The sequence below is a fragment of the Eucyclogobius newberryi genome, unplaced genomic scaffold (assembly GCF_026437365.1).
Source record: "Eucyclogobius newberryi isolate DKJ021-1_F unplaced genomic scaffold, fEucNew1.0.hap1 SCAF_2, whole genome shotgun sequence".
NCBI lineage: Eukaryota > Metazoa > Chordata > Actinopteri > Gobiiformes > Gobiidae > Eucyclogobius > Eucyclogobius newberryi.
Genome location: NW_027315834.1, coordinates 37,765,541 through 37,786,518, shown reverse-complemented (window position 1 = coordinate 37,786,518; position 20,978 = coordinate 37,765,541). Strand labels below are relative to the sequence as shown.

General features: G+C 39.3%; 1 protein-coding gene across 1 annotated transcript in view; it reads left to right on the top strand.

Annotated features, from left to right (window-relative positions):
• Window positions 1–19,990, top strand: part of LOC140368276 (poly [ADP-ribose] polymerase tankyrase-1-like) — a 120,881-nt gene extending 100,891 nt beyond the window's left edge. The window contains exons 19-30 of the mRNA XM_072455244.1: window positions 1,008–1,196; window positions 3,234–3,314; window positions 3,410–3,611; window positions 4,466–4,545; window positions 5,851–5,971; window positions 7,683–7,780; window positions 10,478–10,552; window positions 10,645–10,750; window positions 13,716–13,902; window positions 15,184–15,340; window positions 17,513–18,271; window positions 18,333–19,990. Of these exons, the coding sequence (XP_072311345.1) occupies window positions 1,008–1,196; window positions 3,234–3,314; window positions 3,410–3,611; window positions 4,466–4,545; window positions 5,851–5,971; window positions 7,683–7,780; window positions 10,478–10,552; window positions 10,645–10,750; window positions 13,716–13,902; window positions 15,184–15,340; window positions 17,513–17,599 (1,383 nt within the window). The 3' untranslated portion in view covers window positions 17,600–18,271; window positions 18,333–19,990. The remainder of the gene's footprint in view (window positions 1–1,007; window positions 1,197–3,233; window positions 3,315–3,409; window positions 3,612–4,465; window positions 4,546–5,850; window positions 5,972–7,682; window positions 7,781–10,477; window positions 10,553–10,644; window positions 10,751–13,715; window positions 13,903–15,183; window positions 15,341–17,512; window positions 18,272–18,332) is intronic.
• Window positions 19,991–20,978: the final 988 nt, after the last annotated feature.

Sequence of the window (20,978 nt, the reverse complement as noted above, 5' to 3'; positions counted from 1 at the left end):
TGTTCTAAATTCGATAAGATAAAACTAAGACTATATTTACAGATAGCGCTGTTTTTATCAACAAAAACGCAAAATGTACGTGAGTAATTTTCATGTACTTCTTGTTTTCTCTGAGTCATAAAACCTCTCATCTCGGCACATGCATGTTTTGGAGTCTATTTAACGATTAGCGTTAGCGAGCCCGCTCACAATAAGACTACGTGTTTTCAAGGTATTTTTGAGCAATAAAAACTTGAATTAAATGCAAGATAGGTAAGATTAATGCCATACTGTGGAACATTCCAGGCAAAACAATCACATCTCCAGGGAGACGGGTAGCAGACCCTTCACCAGAAAAGATAAATAAGGCCTAACTAAGAACTATGTCTCTTTAATCCCCCAGCCCCTATTTAGTCAGAGGAACTACCAGTCCCTTTGCTCACATTCACACAGCAACAGAGCCGGTTCTAACATTCAGGAAACAAAAGATGACTTGGGCACTTTTTAAATGACTTAAGTGTGATTAAGAAAGCAAAAGTCTTCTAGAACTGGACTGGAACTAAGCAAAATAACAGGAACTTAAAAAGGTTCATACTGTGCGAAAAGCCCTATTGTGCAAACTTTGGGGTCAAAATTAACTTGCTGCCTAATGTACCATCGTGGTTCTATATGTCAAGAATATTTTGGTCACAATATAATAGTAAAAACAAAAAATAACAATTGTGAGAAACATAACAGTAAGTCATTTCAGTTACATTTTTGCTGGTTTATGTCACATTTATTTTACTTTATCATTCAGAAAGTTTGTTTTCATAAAGCTGGTCACATACTCGAGACATTTTTGAAAGATACATTTTTGTTTTCATGTCATGTCTTTCACTTTTTATTTTGAATAAAACTTGCTTGGGTGGAATTCTTAACGCATTTTGATCATACAGTTTGGTCACATTTCTTCACCTCACTCCCAAAGCTCATCTGTCTTCTTCTCGCTCTCACCTCTTCTTCTCTGTCTTGTGTCCTCTGTCCAGCACGTGGACATCGCCGCCCTGCTGATCAAGTACAACACCTGCGTCAATGCGACGGACAAGTGGGCGTTCACTCCGCTGCACGAGGCGGCGCAGAAGGGCAGGACTCAGCTCTGCGCTCTGCTTTTGGCCCACGGCGCAGACCCAACCATGAAGAACCAGGAGGGACAGACGCCGCTGGATCTGGCCACGGTAACACATGTCACAAGGGCCGTTAGATTTTAGTCGATCAATCGGTCAAATAATGACTTATAAGGACACGTAGTATGCTAAATTGACCTTTTCTCGCCTTTGACCATGTTCTAACACTGTTCCCATGTCAAAATCATACCTGGAGTTGCTTTTAGCTTCAGTTACACTAGTTTGATGAATCCTGGTTAAAAAGTACTCTCTCCTCCGAGCGTCAAAAACACTCTCTTGTTTTCTCGATTGGTGACGTTTTCTCCATCTGTGACGTTTTCTCCATCTGTGACGTTTTCACCATCTTTGACGTTTCTCCATCTTTGATGTTTTCTCCATCTCGGACGTTTTCTCCATCTTTGAAGTTTTCTCCATCTTTGACGTTTTCTCCATCTTTGACGTTTTCTCCATCTCGAACGTTTTCTCCATCTTTGACGTTTTCTCCATCTTTGACGTTTTCTCCATCTTTGACGTTTTCACCATCTTTGACGTTTTCTCCATCTCGGACGTTTTCTCCATCTGTGACGTGGCTCTCAGAATCTTCTGGGCTGTTTTTTGAGTCCATAAATCACCCGCAGACTCGTTCAGAGTATTTCTGTCGTCAAACCACGATCAGTACAGTTGAGCAGCTACATCAGGACGTCAGGAGACTAGTTTGTAATATTTCTTTTAAACTTGTGTAATTCCCGCTGCAGCCAGTCTTTGCCTCCTGCTGTCTCTGAGTGGAAAACCAGTCTTGTGACATCAGCTTAAAGACAGCTCTTTGGAAACTCTGAAAGTGTATGTTCACAAGGGAGCTGCAGGGGGAGCTCTGTCGCTAAAGTTACTACGTTCTGCTTTAAAGGAGGAGGACAAAATCAGTATTCCTCTAATTGTGACACATTTTATGCATCGCAAACCCATTAGAACATGCCATAAGGATTAAGTTACGTTTAAGTTGGTGGTCCACCCCTGGCTCACTTGTTAGACAGTTTTGGCTAATGCACCTTGAAACTAGCTAAACTTGAAAGTAGCTCTTTGTATCTGTATCTATTATTCCAAACTGAATATACAGTCTTTGTTCAAACGTAACAAATTTCTTAGTTTCATTTTGGTTTAACCACTCTTCAATTCGAGTAAAACATTTATTGTCAGTCAATCATCAATCGGCGTGACATTGAGTGCAAATAGTAAAATGCAAGTAAGTTAAACATGCACTAATGTAAGGCACTCGTATCATGTACACACATGATGAGACATGAGGCAGATAACGGGAGCAGTAACCAAGGCCTGTCACAACCATTACTATGTTGACGTATCGTTCACTTTATGATGGAAAGAACAATATAGGGCTCAGTTTTTATCGTGTACCTTTTCTTTGCTTTTCGATTAGATTTGAGCTGTGTAGAGTGAAATAAGCAACATTTATGACAGATGAGAGGCAAAAGTGTGTCATTGGGCTGTTTTTTTATTGCAACTCATGTTTTTTAAAGATCTGTGGACTGGGAGTAGAGGCTGGTGGTTCTGGCTGGGAGTGTTATTTCTTACATAGGGCTGTGGTCCAGTGACAAAATACTAGGTTGACAAAAGATATCGATTTAAGTGTCTATGATTTGACTCAGACACTCCTGTTAACTCACTCCACTTCCCCTTTCTGCTGTTGTCCATGTAAAGCTTTTATACAGCCAGCGGAAACCATAACAACGTTTTTTTTCCTTGGGTTTGCGAGCTATAAAATGCTTACTAATCAGATGCAGACAGCCTGCAGCGGTCTGATTTTGAGTGCTGCTTTAAATTTCAATCTAAATGTACATATAATGTAATATCACAGTCGGGCATCGATTGGTTAATGTATTATATTTATTTGAAAACCAAACCCCCTCTTAATAATAAGCACTTTACACAATGTGATTATTATGAGGTATTTTATTTATTTGTGTCGTTTATGACATGTGAAATGTCAAGCATTCAAGTGTTTTCTTGTCTTTACTTCTTGGTCCTTGTACTCTCACTCGACCTGAAGTGTTTTAATAGTTTTAAGTAATACTGTCCCTGTTCGTGGACCTGCAGGCGGACGACATCAGAGCCTTGTTGATCGACGCCATGCCGCCGGATGCCCTGCCCAGCTGTCTGAAGCCGCAAGCCACCGTGGTGAGCTCGGACGCCACCTTCACGCCGACATTTTGACACTAATCTGGAAGGTGAAAGTCGTCTTTGAGTGACACGTTTCGTTGTTTCCACATCAGGTGAGCGCCAGTGTGGTGAGCGCCGGCGCCGTGGGGGGCGTGGTCATCTCGCCGTCTCCGTCGCTGTCCTGTTTGTCCGCGGCCAGCAGCATAGACAACCTGAGCGCGCCCCTCAGTGACATCACAGTAAGCGGGGCCACAGGAATCAGGGACGGCGCATCTGGGTCGGAAAGAAAGGAGGGAGAAATCAAAGTCACACCAGGTTTCTTTCTATTCTTTCTATTGACAAAACATGACTTGGACATCGTGTTAATTCAACAGAAAATTCAAAAATGTGTTAAACATGTCTTTAAAAGCATAAATTGAGCTTAACTTATCAGATAAATGTGAAATGTCTCACCAAAGTGCAGAAATATCCCCTTTTACCCTTATTTGAAAGTTCACAACATAACAGTTTTTTAGCAGTGGGTTCTTATTACATCGATTTACACATTAATAGTACGTGTTTTATGTTCCACAGTTATTTTTGGTTTTATTCGACTTTGACTGTAGACAAAAGTATCAAAGATCAGATCCTAGTTGATACGAAAACTATTGTCTAGATTCTCATTTTAGCAAGTATCAATTTAGTATTAATGTTTAAAAAAAACTTGCATGAATAGGACAAAATGTAATATTCCAGAATAGAATGATCTTTTGCTTTTTTATAACTAAGACCATATGATAACATAAATAAAGTCACACCGGAGTATATACCGGAGCCAGAAAATGCATAATAAAAAAGAACAAAACATATATAAGTTGCACTGGAGTATGAAATGCGGTTGCAAGTGTGAAAATAACAAATAATATCACATATAAGTCACTCCGGAGTACAAGTAAATAAGTATAAATATAAGTATAAGTCGCACTCCGGCCAAAACTACGAAACTATGAAAAAAGGTGCGACTTATAGTCCGGAAAATACGGTACTTTATTTTGTTTTGACTGTGGTATTCATAGCATTTCGCCTTTGAAACATTAGCCTCGTGACAACAATCAATTCTTACAACTATCTTTGACTATTATGTTTCTCTTTTTGTTCATGTTTTTGTTTTTCTCTTCCTCTGCGTACAGCGCTGCTCGACATGACCATCAACCAGTTCTTGAAGAGCTTAGGACTCGAGCACCTTCGGGAGATTTTCCAAAGAGAGCAGGTAAACACATGTCGTCTTCAGCGCTGCAGTCAGTGGAAAATACAAAAATAGAGAGTTAGATTAAAGCCACATCTGCTTTAATGTGTTTGTGCTTCACGCACCGTTAATTTCTGAGCTCTTTGTTTGCGTAAATGGAACTTAGGAAAGTGACTTGAATGGAAAGCAAATTAAAGACTAGACAGAGTTGGAATAGAAAAAGGAGAGGATGGAAGATGAGCGCTTGGAGGCTGGGAAACGATGCAAAAGTTGAAAAAGAGTATTTGGTTTTAAGGCTAGAACTACACATGTATTATTTCAGAGTGTAGAATGTAATCACTAAGAGAGTTTCACTTTCTGCACCAAACAGTGATTATTTATTCAAGTTTCAGCTTCTTGTAAATCATATTTGAGGACATAATGCTCATGCAAAAGATATGATATTTGGTTAATTGCTATGGTAATGGTGCTAAAAACCAGAGACAAAAACAGAGCCCACTCAGTTTTCTGTGAAGGTAGTGACTCATCAACATATAAAACAGCTTTTCACATTCGAACAACAACCTGGAGCTGAGTGAGACACATTTCTTATTATTATTATTATTACATGGAGGCGTTAAAACTGCATCTGGCATCGTAGCATCAAAACTGGAAGGAGAAATTAAAATGAAGCTCTGGACTGATGGAGCTCGTTAACTTGACTCCGGTTCCTTCACACACACGTTTGAAGGGCAGAGAAGCAGTGGTTGACGTTGGCATTAACAAAGCGCTGGAGCAGGTCACATGTCGCCTGTGTGAGACCAGATTGTAATTTAATGCTGACATTTGACCTTGTGTAGCGCGGAGACGCGGCACTCTCAGCGAATCATGAGGACGTGGCTGTTACACACGTACGGAAGTATTACATCTCTAATGGTGACCTTTTTGTGACCTCTTGTGTCATTTATTACAGTTTTACATAAAGCATTAGATTCTACAGAAAAGTATTACATTTCAAGTACAATGGTCATTGTAGTCATTGTAATGTTATATTTTTTCTCACAATAAGATAAATCGTTTTTTAGGATTTCATTTGATGTTTTTACAACACTGTAGTGCTTATATTGCATTAAAATACAATAAAATGTCCCATAACTATATTTTAATGATTATTACAATTACAGCTTAGCCCTCATACATTTTATAACACATCTTAACTTATTAAAATAGTGTTATAAAACTATTTTCTTTTAAGTGTAAATTTAGTTTTATAGCAGTGATGGCTTTAAACATACTGAAGAAGAGTTAAAAATAAGAGTTAAGTAAACTTGTTGTCTTGTGTCTGGGCAGATTTCTCTGGACGTTTTGGCCGACATGGGCCACGAGGAGCTCAAAGAGATCGGCATCAACGCTTACGGCCACAGACACAAACTCATCAAAGGCATCGAGAGGCTTCTGGGAGGCCAGCCAGGTCAGGACCACCTCTAACTCTCCACATGTCTGAGCAAACACACACACTCCCAGAGCTCGGACCACTGTGAGCAACATCAGACCTGTGCACTGTGGCCACGCCCATATCACATCTGTCCAAGTGACATGCATGTTAAAAGAATCAAACTACAGCAGACATTTCTGTTACTTAGTGCTTAGTTATTTAGTGCTTTAGTCCACTTACAATGAAAAACACAAATATCTTATTCATGTCCTGTGTAGCAGGGGCGGGAAATGTAGTGTAAAAGCAGCCCAAGAGTTGAAGTAATATTTACTCCGTGAATGGCCCATGTTTAGACAACTCTGAACTAGAGTCCCACACGGACGGTCTTATGAATAACCTGAACTGAACATAGCTAAGGCAGGGGCCCATGGGGCCCACGGGGCCCGCCGGTGCGGCTCGCCGCCTCTACAGCTCTACTGCTCCACCCACACCGGCCCATATCCAAATCCCCATGTGCCAGTCCAGCCTTGCCTGCCGCTCACTACATTTTTAATGTGTTTAGTTTAGTTTCAATTTAGGTTGGATTTTTATTTTGTGCTCTGCAGATTTTCTGTGCGCAGAGACCTTTGGAGCTGTGCCCACTGTGGACACATCACACCAGTGTCTCACACATGTCTTTTTTATTGTTTACCCACATTTCAATACTCAACTCATACAAGATTGCATTAACATTTAGGTTGTTAAAGGGTGGTGTACACTATTTTTACTGTAAATCAAGGGAAAAACTCCAGATATTTCTCACTTTCTCACATATTTTGATCCTTCTAATGATTCACCGCGATGAGTTTATTAGTGCATTTCACAACTTTCAGAGGCCAGAGCGAGTTTTGCGTCATAGTAAAGGTAACAACAACCAACATGCAAAAAACGCCCCTCCTGGTTTTTGGAGAACGCTCTATAATTCGATGCAGATCGCACTTTGTGGTTTTGATTTGGACTAAGAGCTGCTTTTACAACAAATCTGTTCTGTAACTGCATGGAATAAAATCTGGTGCAGCCTCGCTGATTCATTGAAGAAATTGACATTGACTTAACTGTATTTTTACTTTACAAAAACAATATGAAAGTGGAATTTGATCAAATACAAATTGGACAGTAAGTTTTAGATCCGAGTCGTTTATGAAATTATTTTTCGTCTTGAATATTTTGATAAAACCCTCCGTTTGAGAATGAGGTGAATTGAGGATTTTACAGTTTTTCTTTCAATATTCATTAGAATCGAGGGCTTTGGTTGATTTAAATAAATTACAAATAACTTAATGTACTTTTCTCAGCTCATGGCACGTTTTGGAACCTGTGTAAAGACCAGTTAATGATTATTCAATGACTAAATTAGTTCATGATTATTTCTGTAATTGATGAATTTGCTGCAGCCCCAGTATACAATAATTGTTTGTTGTACATTGTGTATAATCGTGATAACAGCCTTTATACTTTACCTTACCCTACATTAAAACCATCTATTTATTTCTACTAAAAGGCAGATTAAACTAAATGTTCTGCCATCACACTCCACATTCTTATTCTGCTTTTGTGTCACTTTGCTGGACTAACGCGACTTGAGGCCGCTCGATGTGCAGTATCTTCAGAAAATAACCCTTACACACGGAAACAAACACAATATTCACCACGACGCTGCGTTTTTCAAAACAAAGCTGACCTGATTTGAACCTTTGCCGTGCCGCAGGTGGCAACCCGTACCTGACGTTCCACTGCTCGAGCCAAGGCACCGTTCTCATCGACTTGTCCACGGACGACAAAGAGTTTCAGTCGGTGGAGGAGGAGGTACGCTCACTCTCAACCCATTTCTGCTTTTCAAACACGCCACGCGGCTTTTCATCATCCACGCTCGACGCCAAATGATTAGTCCGATGGTGGCGCCGCCGTGCTCCGTGTCATTGAGAGCGCGAGCGCGGCGAAGGCAGCGCCGCTCTTGTAAATGGAGGGGATAATTGGAGACGACAGCAGTTATCGATGTGAACGTCTTTCAAATTAATGAGCGCTGTCGGGCTCGACGCAAATTCAACCGCTCGTTTCTTTGCTTTAAATTTTAATGAAACGGGAATTGACTGACGCGTTCTGTCTCTTGAAACCTGCGCCCGGTAACCACGTCTAGTGCCCTATTTTCAATTTTATTTTAATTATAGCCGAAAACGTGACTGGCATGTGCTAAAGGATTAGCCAGCAGCTTCTGAAGGGACGTGAAAGTTTAGCGTTTGTTGGTCGTATTGTACATAGAGATGTTCCCTCGGCCATAAAGTGACATCGTATGAAGACGGTCCCGACTTTTAAATGTCAGTATTCGCTCATCCATCCTTCATTTTAAACAGATGATTATTACAGCTTTGAAAATGTTAAAGGAATTACAGATTTTTCCTCTATTTTTTTGGGAAATTCCATGTTCACATTTGCCCTTTTGGCACCTAAAACAAGTTGTGTAAACATGAATATGAATGTAGTTTGCAGGCAGTGGTTAAAGCACATCATTAATTCTTGTAATTTAGCACATTTTTATTTATATATTTATTCATTAACCTTTATTTAACTAGGTAAGAACCCATTGAGATCGACGCCTCTTTTACTTTTGAAAGACTTGACTGCACACATATCATTAACATATTTATAATGCTAACTTTTGTGATTAGCAGCATGTGACTCTTGCCAGGTCAGTTTTTAATCAATTTAAATCATAAGCTGCCATTTGATACTATTAATATGCTCAGTCGGCCCTCAATCAATCTAATCTTTCAATTACCGTGAGAGTCTTATGGAACTAGCTCTGGGATTGGAAAGCTTGGGAAAATGGTGTGAGAAGCTCATTCATCCAGTCATCCATTCAAACCAACATTAAAACACTTTTGGAGACACAAACCACATTAAAAGAAAAAAGACTATGAGCAAAAGACAACTCACTGTCATTACATCATTTAGAGAAGGACACAACAGGTTAAAGTAGGAATCTTAATGTGCATGGTTTAAAATTATCACTGCTGTGGCATGAGGTGGTGCATTTAATGGCACTTTGCAGATGGAAGAAGCACAAATATGTGACCGGCAGGACGATCAGATGGGTCTTTGATCATGGATAATGTCTGTGTTTGTTAATGTGTGTGGAGCTCTCTGTTGTGACGGACTGGACTGATCTTATTTGTGCAGTTTTACAAATATGGTATTACAGTGAATGAGTCTGGGATCCCATTGGACTCGGTTCAAGTCAATACTCACGTTACAGTCCCTTAGTTTCTATTTAAAAGCTGTATTATTACTTCATTTCATTTTTTCATTAGATCACCAGCCAGTTTGTGAAGTTGTACAGTATTTTAACAGTAACGTGACAGTCCAAATCAAAGCTGAATCTGAGAGAAGTTAAAGTCTTAAGCCCTATTCGGACGGGATTAGTTCTACCTCGGGTCGTCAGGTACATTTGAATAACCGTAATAATAACTAATAATAATCTCGTGCAAATGCTCATGTGTGTGATTGTGTGTGATTTTAACTGTTTTTAATTGAATGCAGATCGATTCAAAATGAATACTATTTATTCTTCTCCGAACATTTTGCAATCCAATAATGTTTTTTTTCTACAATCGAAAAGTAAAAATCACAAAACAAACGTAACGCGGAGCTGCGTGCCGTTGTCGTGGCAACAGAGGGCAGATTATGAAGGCTCTTTGGGGAAAGTTTGTGTGCTTTTGGTTTAAAGTTTAGATCAAGGGGCTTTGTCAGTGTGACTGGATTAAAAAGCAACATGAATTCATTCAAAGGTTATCGTCATGTTTCAGTTTAGCATTTCCAAAATAAAGTCTGTAAATATGAGAAAATGACTGACATTTCTTATCCCGTCCGGATGCACAAGAAAAGACGTCGTGCGGTGATTTCAATTTGACTGCTAATTCCGTCTGAACAGGGCTTTACTTTTCAGCATTTTATATGTCGTGCAGACCAGAGTTCAGAGGTCAAATCAGCATCTGCAAGATCACTCCCCTTTTTAGTTTAACCCTTTTTCATTTAAATAGTTTTTGGATTTTTATCTGTAATAGTGCCATTTATTGCTGAGACTTTTACATTCTCAAGTAAATCAACGTGTTACCATCATATTTTTTTTAAGCCAAAAAATGCATAATAGAGAAGAATAAACATATAAGTTGCACTGGAGTATGAAATGCAGTTGCAAGTGGGAAAATAACAAATAATATCACATATAAGTCGCTCCAGAGTATAAGTATATAAGTATAAATATAAGTCGCACCCCGGCCAAAACTATGAAAAAAGTCTGACTTATAGTCCGGAAAATAGGGTAATTGTTTTTAATTTAAATAGTTTTTGGAAGTTCTCCTCTCTGTTCTCATCCCCACAGCATCTTTAATATTGCCATTTATTGCTGAGATATTTACATTCTCAAGTAAATCAACATTTGTCCTTGATGCAGTTACTACTTTTTTCCCAAATATTTCTCACCTTTGACCTGGTGTTGCCTATTAGCTGCAGAGCACGATCAGAGAGCACCGCGACGGAGGCAACGCTGGCGGAGTCTTCAGTCGCTACAACATCATTAAGGTTTGTGCTCTCATGAATCATCCGAACACTTTCCCCAAATGGTGAAACATCGATTAAAAACACTCTAATTCCTCGTCTCCCTTTGGCCACAGATTCAGAAGGTGGTGAACAAGAAGCTTCGGGAGCGATACACGCACAGGCAGAAAGAGATCGCCGACGAGAATCACAACCATCACAACGAACGCATGCTCTTTCACGGTAAGTGCAGCGTGAATGAGTTAAGACCAGATTGAGATCGAACAAACGACGGGACTGAAATATTCACTAACAATGTTGTGGAAAAGACATCAAAAAACGTCATAAACTATTTTTTTTATTTCTTTTTTTTGTCGTTTTTCATCTAATATATTTTTACTGACTTGACTCATTATTTGTTACATAATTCACATTAAATCACTCAAAGATCAGAACAATGATGATTCCAAACAATAATCGCTGACCGCTTTAATAATCGTTCAGTTATAACTCGAATACGGTGGCATTATTAAACAAAAATGTCACGATTTCTGATTTACATTAAAAATTAACTTTACTATTAAGTATTCTCCGTTTAGAAGTCTTCATTCATCACATGTCAAACTTTATTCGGTTAAAAATTAACCTCAAAAGTCTCGATGTACAATAGGAATGATCGTTTGTCTGGTCGACCGCTGAAGTCATCGTTAGGGGCTGAAGTCATCGTTAGGGGCTGAAGTCATCGTTAGGGGCTTAAGTCATCGTGAAGTGCTGAAGTCATCGTGAACTGCTGAAGTCATCGTGAACTGCTGAAGTCATCGTTATGGGCTGAAGTCATCGTTATGGGCTGAAGTCATCGTGAAGTGCTGAAGTCATCGTGAAGTGCTGAAGTCATCGTGAAGTGCTGAAGTCATCGTGAACTGTTGAAGTCATCGTTATGGGCTGAAGTCATCGTTATGGGCTGAAGTCATCGTTATGGGCTGAAGTCATCGTGAAGTGCTGAAGTCATCGTGAAGTGCTGAAGTCATCGTGAAGTGCTGAAGTCATCGTGATGCGCTGAAGTCATCGTTATGCGCTGAAGTCATCGTTAGGGGCTGAAGTCATCGTTAGGGGCTTAAGTCATCGTGAAGTGCTAAAGTCATCGTGAAGTGCTGAAGTCATCGTGAAGTGCTGAAGTCATCGTTAGGGGCTGAAGTCATCGTTAGGGGCTGAAGTCATCGTTAGGGGCTTAAGTCATCGTGAAGTGCTGAAGTCATCGTGAAGTGCTGAAGTCATCGTGAAGTGCTGAAGTCATCGTGAAGTGCTGAAGTCATCGTTATGGGCTGAAGTCATCGTGAAGTGCTGAAGTCATCGTGAAGTGCTGAAGTCATCGTGAAGTGCTGAAGTCATCGTTATGGGCTGAAGTCATCGTTATGGACTGAAGTCATCGTTAGGGGCTGAAGTCATCATTATGGGCTGAAGTCATCATTATGTGCTGAAGTCATCGTGAAGTGCTGAAGTCATCGTGAAGTGCTGAAGTCATCGTGAAGTGCTGAAGTCATCGTTATGGGCTGAAGTCATCGTTATGGACTGAAGTCATCGTTATCGGCTGAAGTAATCGTTATGGGTTGAAGTCATCGTTATGGGCTGAAGTCATCGTTATGGGCTGAAGTCATCGTTATGGGCTGAAGTCATCGTTAGAGGCTGAACTCATCGTTATGGACTGAAATCATCGTTATGGACTGAAGTCATCGTTATGGGCTGAAGTCATCGTTATCGGCTGAAGTCATCGTTAGGGGCTGAAGTCATCGTTAGGGGCTGAAGTCATCGTTATGGGCTGAAGTCATCGTTAGGGGCTGAAGTCATCGTTAGGGGCTGAAGTCATCGTTAGGGGCTGAAGTCTGAAGTCATCGTTAGGGGCTGAAGTCATCGTCATGGGCTGAAGTCATCGTTATGGGCTGAAGTCAACGTTATGGACTGAAATCATCGTTATGGGCTGAAGTCATCGTTATGGGCTGAAGTCATCGTTATCGGCTGAAGTCATCGTTATGGACTGAAGTCATCGTTATGGGCTGAAGTCATCGTTATTGACTGAAGTCATCGTGAGGGGCTGAAGTCATCGTGAAGTGCTGAAGTCATCGTTATGGGCCGAAGTCATCGTTATTGACTGAAGTCATCGTTATTGACTGAAGTCATCGTTATGGGCTGAAGTCATCATTATGGGCTGAAGTCATCGTGAAGTGCTGAAGTCATCGTTAGGGGCTGACGTCATCGTGAAGTGCTGAAGTCATCGTGAAGTGCTGAAGTCATCGTTAGGGGCTGACGTCATCGTGAAGTGCTGAAGTCATCGTTAGGGGCTGAAGTCATCGTTATGGGCTGAAGTCATCGTTAGGGGCTGAAGTCATCGTTAGGGGCTGAAGTCATCGTTAGGGGCTGAAGTCATCGTTATGAGCTGAAGTCATCGTTTGAAGTCATCGTTATGGGCTGAAGTCATCGTTAGGGGCTGAAGTCATCGTTAGGGGCTGAAGTCATCGTTATGGGCTGAAGTCATCGTGAAGTGCTGAAGTCATCGTTATGGGCTGAAGTCATCGTTAGGGGCTGAAGTCATCGTTAGGGGCTGAAGTCCTCGTTAGGGGCTGAAGGCATCGTTAGGGGCTGAAGGCATCGTTATGAGCTGAAGTCATCGTTTCAAGTCATCGTTAGGGGCTGAAGTCATCGTGAAGGGCTGAAGTCATCGTGAAGGGCTGAAGTCATCGTGAAGGGCTGAAGTCATCGTGAAGGGCTGAAGTCATCGTGAAGGGCTGAAGTCATCGTGATGGGCTGAAGTAAACGAAGAGGCGGTGCAAATCTTACATAAGATAAATGGTAATAATTCTCCGTCAGTGATGAGGCCTGACATTTTAAAGTCTGTGAACTTGTTTACTGGCTTCCAAATGGTTCAACTTTTTATACTTAATAGCTCTGAGTCATTAGTTTGCTGACGGTTTCAACATTTCTCCATAGAATTTCCTGTTTGTACTATTTATTAAACATTATTGAACATTCTGACACATTTATTTCACTTTTATTTGAACCTATGCATAAACGTTAGAGCCACGTAAATCCACAGAACATGACTCGAAACCATAATGAAAGAAGCTTGTGAAACCTCTCGAGCATCATTTCTTCACCACGATCCCTTTTTTTCTCTTCTCTTCTCGTCTGGTCGTTTCTCCTTCGTCGTTGCCAGGTTCTCCGTTCATCAACGCCATCATCCACAAAGGCTTCGACGAGCGCCACGCCTACATTGGCGGCATGTTCGGCGCCGGCATTTACTTCGCCGAGAACTCGTCCAAGAGTAACCAGTACGTGTACGGGATCGGCGGAGGCACTGGATGTCCCACACACAAAGACCGCTCCTGTTACGTGTGCCACAGGTGAGCGCTAACAAGGCGAGCAGCCGCTAACGTCCAGCTTTATGAGTAGCTCTGTTTATGTGTCCATGTTTAACCTTTATTTAAAGTGCCTATGACAGGTTTTTAAGATGTTCTAATTTTGACTTATTTTGGTGTGTTTGTGCCTGTTGTACATATACATTATAGTTTTACACCAATCGAGCAGGTATTTGTGGAGAAACCTTGAAAAATCTGTAGACAATGACAGGAAGTGACATCACACTAGGGAGTTTATGCATAATTTACACAAAGAAACTACTTTTTTGACCCTCTAAACATCAATTCAACAAAATAAAGTCACTCTCATATATTTTTATTTGTTAAATTTGTGACATTAGATGGGTTTTTGCCCAGTGTTTGCAAGGTAATTTCTTAGTGTGATGTCATCAATTACAAACAGGAAGTGAAATGATGTGCTATTCTGGGATAACATTTTCATAATTTTAGCATAATTCAAAATATATTTATCTTATCTGCATTTTAGTTCACTGAGTCATCTGACCTGTAAGGGGCATTTTAACATTTAAACTGACCTATTGAAATCTACTCTTTTAGTTTCCAGACCTTTTGTAAGTTCTTCCATGTTGAGGGAGCAGAACGTCTCTGTGTGAACACTTTTCTGGGTCTTGAGATTGAGTAGAATACTATCTTATTCTCTGTTGAATCTGAAATGACATATGGAGGGAGACGTGTAAATAAACGTGTTCCAGTGGCTCAGTCTGCGAGTGTCCAGTGCAGCAAACACACGTGTACAGTTCATTCTGTCCGAGGTTTGTCATTATTCACAGGGATGCAGAGTTTGGCGAGGTTAATAGTTTTGTTTGGGCATCATATAAATAAGATGACTGTAATCCAAGTCGCTGTAATCCCTCCCTGACCTCTTTGCTCCGTAGTAATTATTTTATGTTTGCTTTTTGGTGCAAGATACTAAATACGTCCTTGGAAATTGGTCGTAAAAATGATCTAAAGGAAAAAAAATATTATTCATCTATTCATCTGTCAACCTTTTAATGTGAAAAGAGGAAAGCTTATTTGTAGAGAGCACAAGTTGTTGATAAAGTGATTCGAAGTCCTCTACATTGCAAGAAAGATCAGGTCAAATCACAACACAAACAAATAAAAACATGAAATAATGATTGTAACATCTGCTTAAAAAGAGAGAAGTGCAGATCAAATCCTTTCAGTCGCATGAGCTGAACACAACAGTCTGGAGCCTGGATTTGAACATCGTCATCCACCTCTCGCTTTGCTTTTGTGTTTCAGACAAATGCTGTTCTGTCGAGTGACGCTGGGCAAGTCCTTCCTCCAGTTCAGCGCCATGAAAATGGCCCACGCCCCCCCGGGTCACCACTCGGTCATCGGACGTCCCAGTGTCAACGGTCTGGCCTACGCGGAGTACGTCATCTACAGAGGGGAACAGGTACTGTGCATTCAAGCGTCTCACAGTGTGGGAATCATTACAGCTTTATTACAGTTTTATTGCAGTTTTATTACAGCTTTGTTACAGTTTTATTACAGCATTTTAACTGCTTTATTACAGCTTGATTACAGCTTTATTATAGTTTTATTACAGCTTTATTACAGTTTTATTACAGCTTTTTAACTGCTTTATTACAGCTTGATTACAGCTTTGATAGATTTATTACAGATTTACTGTAGTTTTATTACAGCTTTATTGCAGTTTTATTACAGTTTTATTACAGCTTTTTAACTGCTTTATTACAGCTTGATTACAGCTTTGATAGATTTATTACAGCTTTACTGTAGTTTTATTACAGCTTTATTGCAGTTTTATTACAGTTTTATTACAGCTTTTTAACATAGTAGAAAAAGCTTCAGTTGTAGTCATCTGGACTCAGTTTGAAAAAATAGACGTTTCGACTCTCATCCAAGAGTCATTGTCAATAACTCTTGGATGAGAGTCGAAACGTCTATTTTTTCAAACTGAGTCCAGATGACTACAACTGAAGCTTTTTCTACTATGGAACACGCCTGGACGAATGAGGGATTACACCGACAGCTTTTTAACAGCTTTATTGCAGCTTGATTACAGCTTTATTATGCTTTTATTACAGCTGTATTACAGCTTTATTACTGTTTTATTACAGCTTTATTACAGCTTTATTGCAGTTTTATTACAGTTTTATTACAGCTTTTTAACAGCTTTATTGCAGCTTGATTACAGCTTTATTATGCTTTTATTACAGGTGTATTACAGCTTTATTACTGTTTTATTACAGCTTTATTACAGCTTTATTGCAGTTTTATTACAGCTTTTTAACTGCTTTATTACAGCTTGATTACAGCTTTATTATAGTTTTATTACAGCTTTTTAACTGCTTTATTACAGCTTTATTACAGCTTGATTACAGCTTTATTGCAGTTTTATTACAGCTTTATTATACTTTTATTACAGTTTTATTAGTTTTGTTACAGCTTAATTACAGCTTGATTACAGTTTTATTAGTTTTATTACAGCTTGATTACAGCTTTATTAGTTTTATTACAGCTTGATTACAGCTTTATTAGTTTTATTACAGCTTAATTACAGCTTTATTATAGTTTTATTACAGCTTGATTACAGCTTTATTAGTTTTATTACAGCTTAATTACAGCTTTATTATAGTTTTATTACAGCTTTATTAGTTTTATTACAGCTTTATTATAGTTTTATTACAGCTTTATTAGTTTTATTCCAGCTTGATTACAGCTTTATTAGTTTAATTACAGCTTTATTATAGTTTTATTACAGCTTTATTATAGTTTTATTACAGCTTTATTACAGTTTTAGTACAGCTTTATTACATTTTTGCTGTTTGCATCTAACATGTCTCTGAAGCAAACGGCTGTATAATATAGAGCTGCAACTAATGACGTATTTTAGTAGTCGACTTACTATTGTAAATTGAGTTTTTTTAATACCTTTTTAATCAAATAAAGAAGGAAACATGACAAAGGCTTCTATTTACAGAATATTTACAAATAAAGTGTATCAGCAATAAAAATCTTAAATTGATTGACATTTTGATTGAATATTGGTTTATTAATACCGTCTTTGTGATAAAATGTCTTATCTGTATAGTCCAGATAACAATGATCAAAATATGATTGTGATCATTTTAATAAACTACTCATAATTATTCCAATTAATTGTTACAGCTCTGGTATAATAACTTCTTATCTTGTGTTTTTGTTAGCTGGTCTAAGAAATTAAGTTAACTTTTACTGCAGAATAATGCAGGTTTTCACTTTAAAGTAATATGCATGTGTAATTATGCTAATAACATGGTAATTACTTCTTACTTTTTAAGGCTTGACTCCCCCAGTATGAAGTGTAAATAACCAGGAAACATTCTTAGTGTTTTCAGGTAACGTGATTAATATAATGCTGAATACGTTAGTTGCCCCTGTAGTTCTAGTCACCATGTTATTATCGTCTTATTACAATGTTATTAATGTGCTGGTAGGTCGAGCGCAGTAGGCCCAGGAGCGTATGTATTGTAGAGGTCAATGATAACGCTGTGAGAAACTTTTGCTACTGTAATATCAAAATATTGCCTACATTTCTTACCTTTTCCTCTCGTCTGTTCAGGCGTATCCCGAATACTTGATCACGTATCAGATTGAGAAGCCAGAAAGTGTTGCCGCGCCCGCCGCTTCTGCCGAACAGAAGTCCTAAAGCTCCGAACAAGACGTGGACCACATGCTTTGGACTAAAGAGGTGTTTTAAACCTCGGGAAGAAGCCTCGGAGCAGGAGTGAATACGCCATGGCGACGTGTGGAGCGCGTGTTTAGAGAAAGATTAGCCCAAATATGGAGCTCTGAATTTCTGGTTCAATCTTCAAGGCAAAAACACATTCCTTTGTGCTCCTCAAACTCCTCGTTATTTGAAATGTATTTGGAACAACTCCCCGGGGCCACAAAGTTAAAACTATGCTTTTCTTTTAGATTGTTTTTTGTTTGTTTCCTTCATAAAGCCCTGTTCTTTTACATTCTTTTTTATGTTAAAAAATGAATGTTTTGAGAGCAAAGTCTGCATTTGTTAAAGGTGCACTATGGAACTTTTCTGGTTGAGGGAGGAGTCCGTCACCTACTTGTCTCCATGGAGATGTTGTTGCTTTGCCTTGAAAAGTTCCACACTGTGGCATTACCCTTATTTATCTAGCTTTTATTTCATTACTGGCGTTTTTTAATTCTGAAGAAAAAAAACTAAAACTTGCAAAACATACACTCTTGCTGTGAGTGAGCTCGGCTTTCCACAGATCTGACCTGTAAGTGGAGATGGATAAGTTGAATGCCACACTGTGACAAGATGGTGGAGGACTCTACAAACGAGACAAAATATGTCGGTGTAATCCCTCATTCGTCCAGGCGTGTTCCATAGTAGAAAAAGCGAGACAAAAGTTGCATAGTGCAGCTTTAAAACAACAAAAAGACAATCCAGTCGTGTCCAAAACTGGGACCACATTTTCTACATAAAAATAGGTCCAAGGATCAAGTTACATATTTTTTCTTTTGTTTACATATACTGCTGCCTTCTCTGAACTTGCGTCTTGGCTGCCTCCTGCTGGTGAAACACGGGAACATGCATAATCACACATTCATATTCTGAGTGCAAAAAATGTCATATCTCGCCTTGTTTCAAATGACCTGGATTCAGAATATATAATAACTTAATTTGAGTAGTTTTGACCATGTTAGCGTTAACTGCTAATATTTCACTAGTTTTAAGATCAGTTAGTGTGAAATAAGAACGTTAATTTGCCCATGAGGTAAATACATCTATAATCTAATCCAGGCATGTCCAAACTAGGGCCCGGGGGCCAAATGCGGCCCTCAGACCAATTTTTGTTGGCCCTCCAGCTTCCTGCTATGTCGGCCCAAACAACAAAAAGTAGTACTTTTTACTGTGAAATTGGGAACATTCAGGCATATGGATGTTATACCAACCTAATATTAATGTTCCAGGTATAATTAAAGGTGTGGAGGCTCATCGCAATTACGTCAAATGCAAAATTTCGAATGATTCACTTTGTCATTTAACAAATTCGACATTGTCAAGTTGTTTGTGGCCCTCTGCTCCGTTTAAGTGTCAAAATGCGGCCCTTGGTGAAAAAAGTTTGGACACCCCTGATCTAATTTATAAATCTAAATAATCCAGGTCCAAGTGAATACATCGTGACTAATAAAAGCTATTGAAATTAAGTTCCTGAATTAAAGACATTTTAACTCATCTATAGAAATAATGTGTTTGCAGTGTAGTTAGAACCTGCTTTCATAACTTACCACATGTTTAAGCCATAGACCGGAGAACGGCTGATAACGCACAGACTTTACACTACCATGCTCCACCTCACAGGATTTATTTATTTATTATCATTTCAATACGACACTGCTATGGGACCACACTGGTTTTACTGTCCGCATTTCTGTAATTAAACGTGAATGGCCTTAAATACAGTATCTACAATAGTTTGAACACTATCAGTTGTTTTGGTGAAGCAGAGTTAAATCCTTCAGGGTGCCTCGGATACATAATGTGAAGTTTGGCCTTTGCTGCGGAGACTCTGGCCCAGTATTTTTAATATCTGTATTTCTTCATCAACGAGCAGCGTTTGGTACAACATTTCACTTGGATTAAACGGTTTGAACAAATGTGCGCTGAATTATGACATGAACTTCACACACACAAAAAAAGAAAATGGGTTGAAAAATAATTCACTGAAGTTGTAAAGAAGAGTAGCTGGACAGTTCAAACCTCTGCCAGGTGCTTAAGCCTTTGGCAGACTTTTATGTGACATTTTAAACCTTATTTTTCATGTAAAGACTTTTTAATGTGACAACTCTTTGGAATTGTGTTGTATCTGGTTTGTGTTTTGCTGGACCGCGGACCAGACAGCCATTGTTGTGTACATATTTTGAGAGAAACGCTGTGAATGTGCTCTTCAAACTGGAGTGATAAAGGCGTTTCCTGCTCATAACCTCTGTGTATTCTGTGTACAGATGTACAGTCTGACATGTGGAACAAACTTGTACAGAACTAAATCCTTAATAAATCAGCTCAACTGTGTCCGCTGTGTTTCTTACTCAATTTAAACGAAAAACACTTGCACTATCTTGAAGACTGTCCACTTCCTGTGCACATCATGAACCATTTCTTAAGTGTTTGAATAACCGTAAGTAAGAGCATAGCAGGGCAGAGTCTGTGTGCAACTTAAAACATTCACAATCTGATTAAACAAAGACGAATACGGTTTTATTACCGAAGCAGAATAATCAGACATGTGCTTTCTACAAATGTCCACTGGAGGGCGCCACTCGCGTACCTTTGAGGCTGAATGAAAGACACTTGACAACATCAGAGGCGTCAGTATAAATCTACATTAAAGCGACATGAGAAAACTGGAATGGAATACAAGGAAAATAATCTACACTGATGTTAAAACGCATTAGTCAACTATTTCCCTATTACCGTATTTTCCGGACTATAAGTCACACCAGAGTATAAGTCAAACCAGCATGCAAAAAATGCATAATAGAGAAGAAAAAAACATACATAAGTTGCACTGGAGTATGAAATGCGGTTGCAAGTGTGAAAATAACAATAACAAATATTAAAGCCGCGGTAGAGGCGATGATGGCTCTCGCCACCCGCGCAACCGCCTTCCAGCGAGACCGTGTTTTGATCGCGATTGCCCCGACACTGCATTCTCTTAGACTTCATTCTTTAGACTTTATTCTTTAGACTTTATTCTTTAAAGCCCCTCCTCCCTGTACCCCCGTCACCTAGCAACAGAGACCCGCCGCTAATGCTGATGCTAACGCTAACGCTAAGACCGCGGCAGGAGAGGAACTGTTCCATCAAAATAAAAGAGGAAGAGGAAGTGAAGGCATTCATTGCGCCTCTGCTGGCCAATTGTGAAAATACACAATATCTTCAATATCTTTTTTTCATGGCGTCTCGAGGAGAATATAATCCATGAGTTTCGAACAAATCAGACAATGTTGAGTTTTCACACAATGGGTAGGGGGCGCTATAGAGTAAATTTGTTACATGG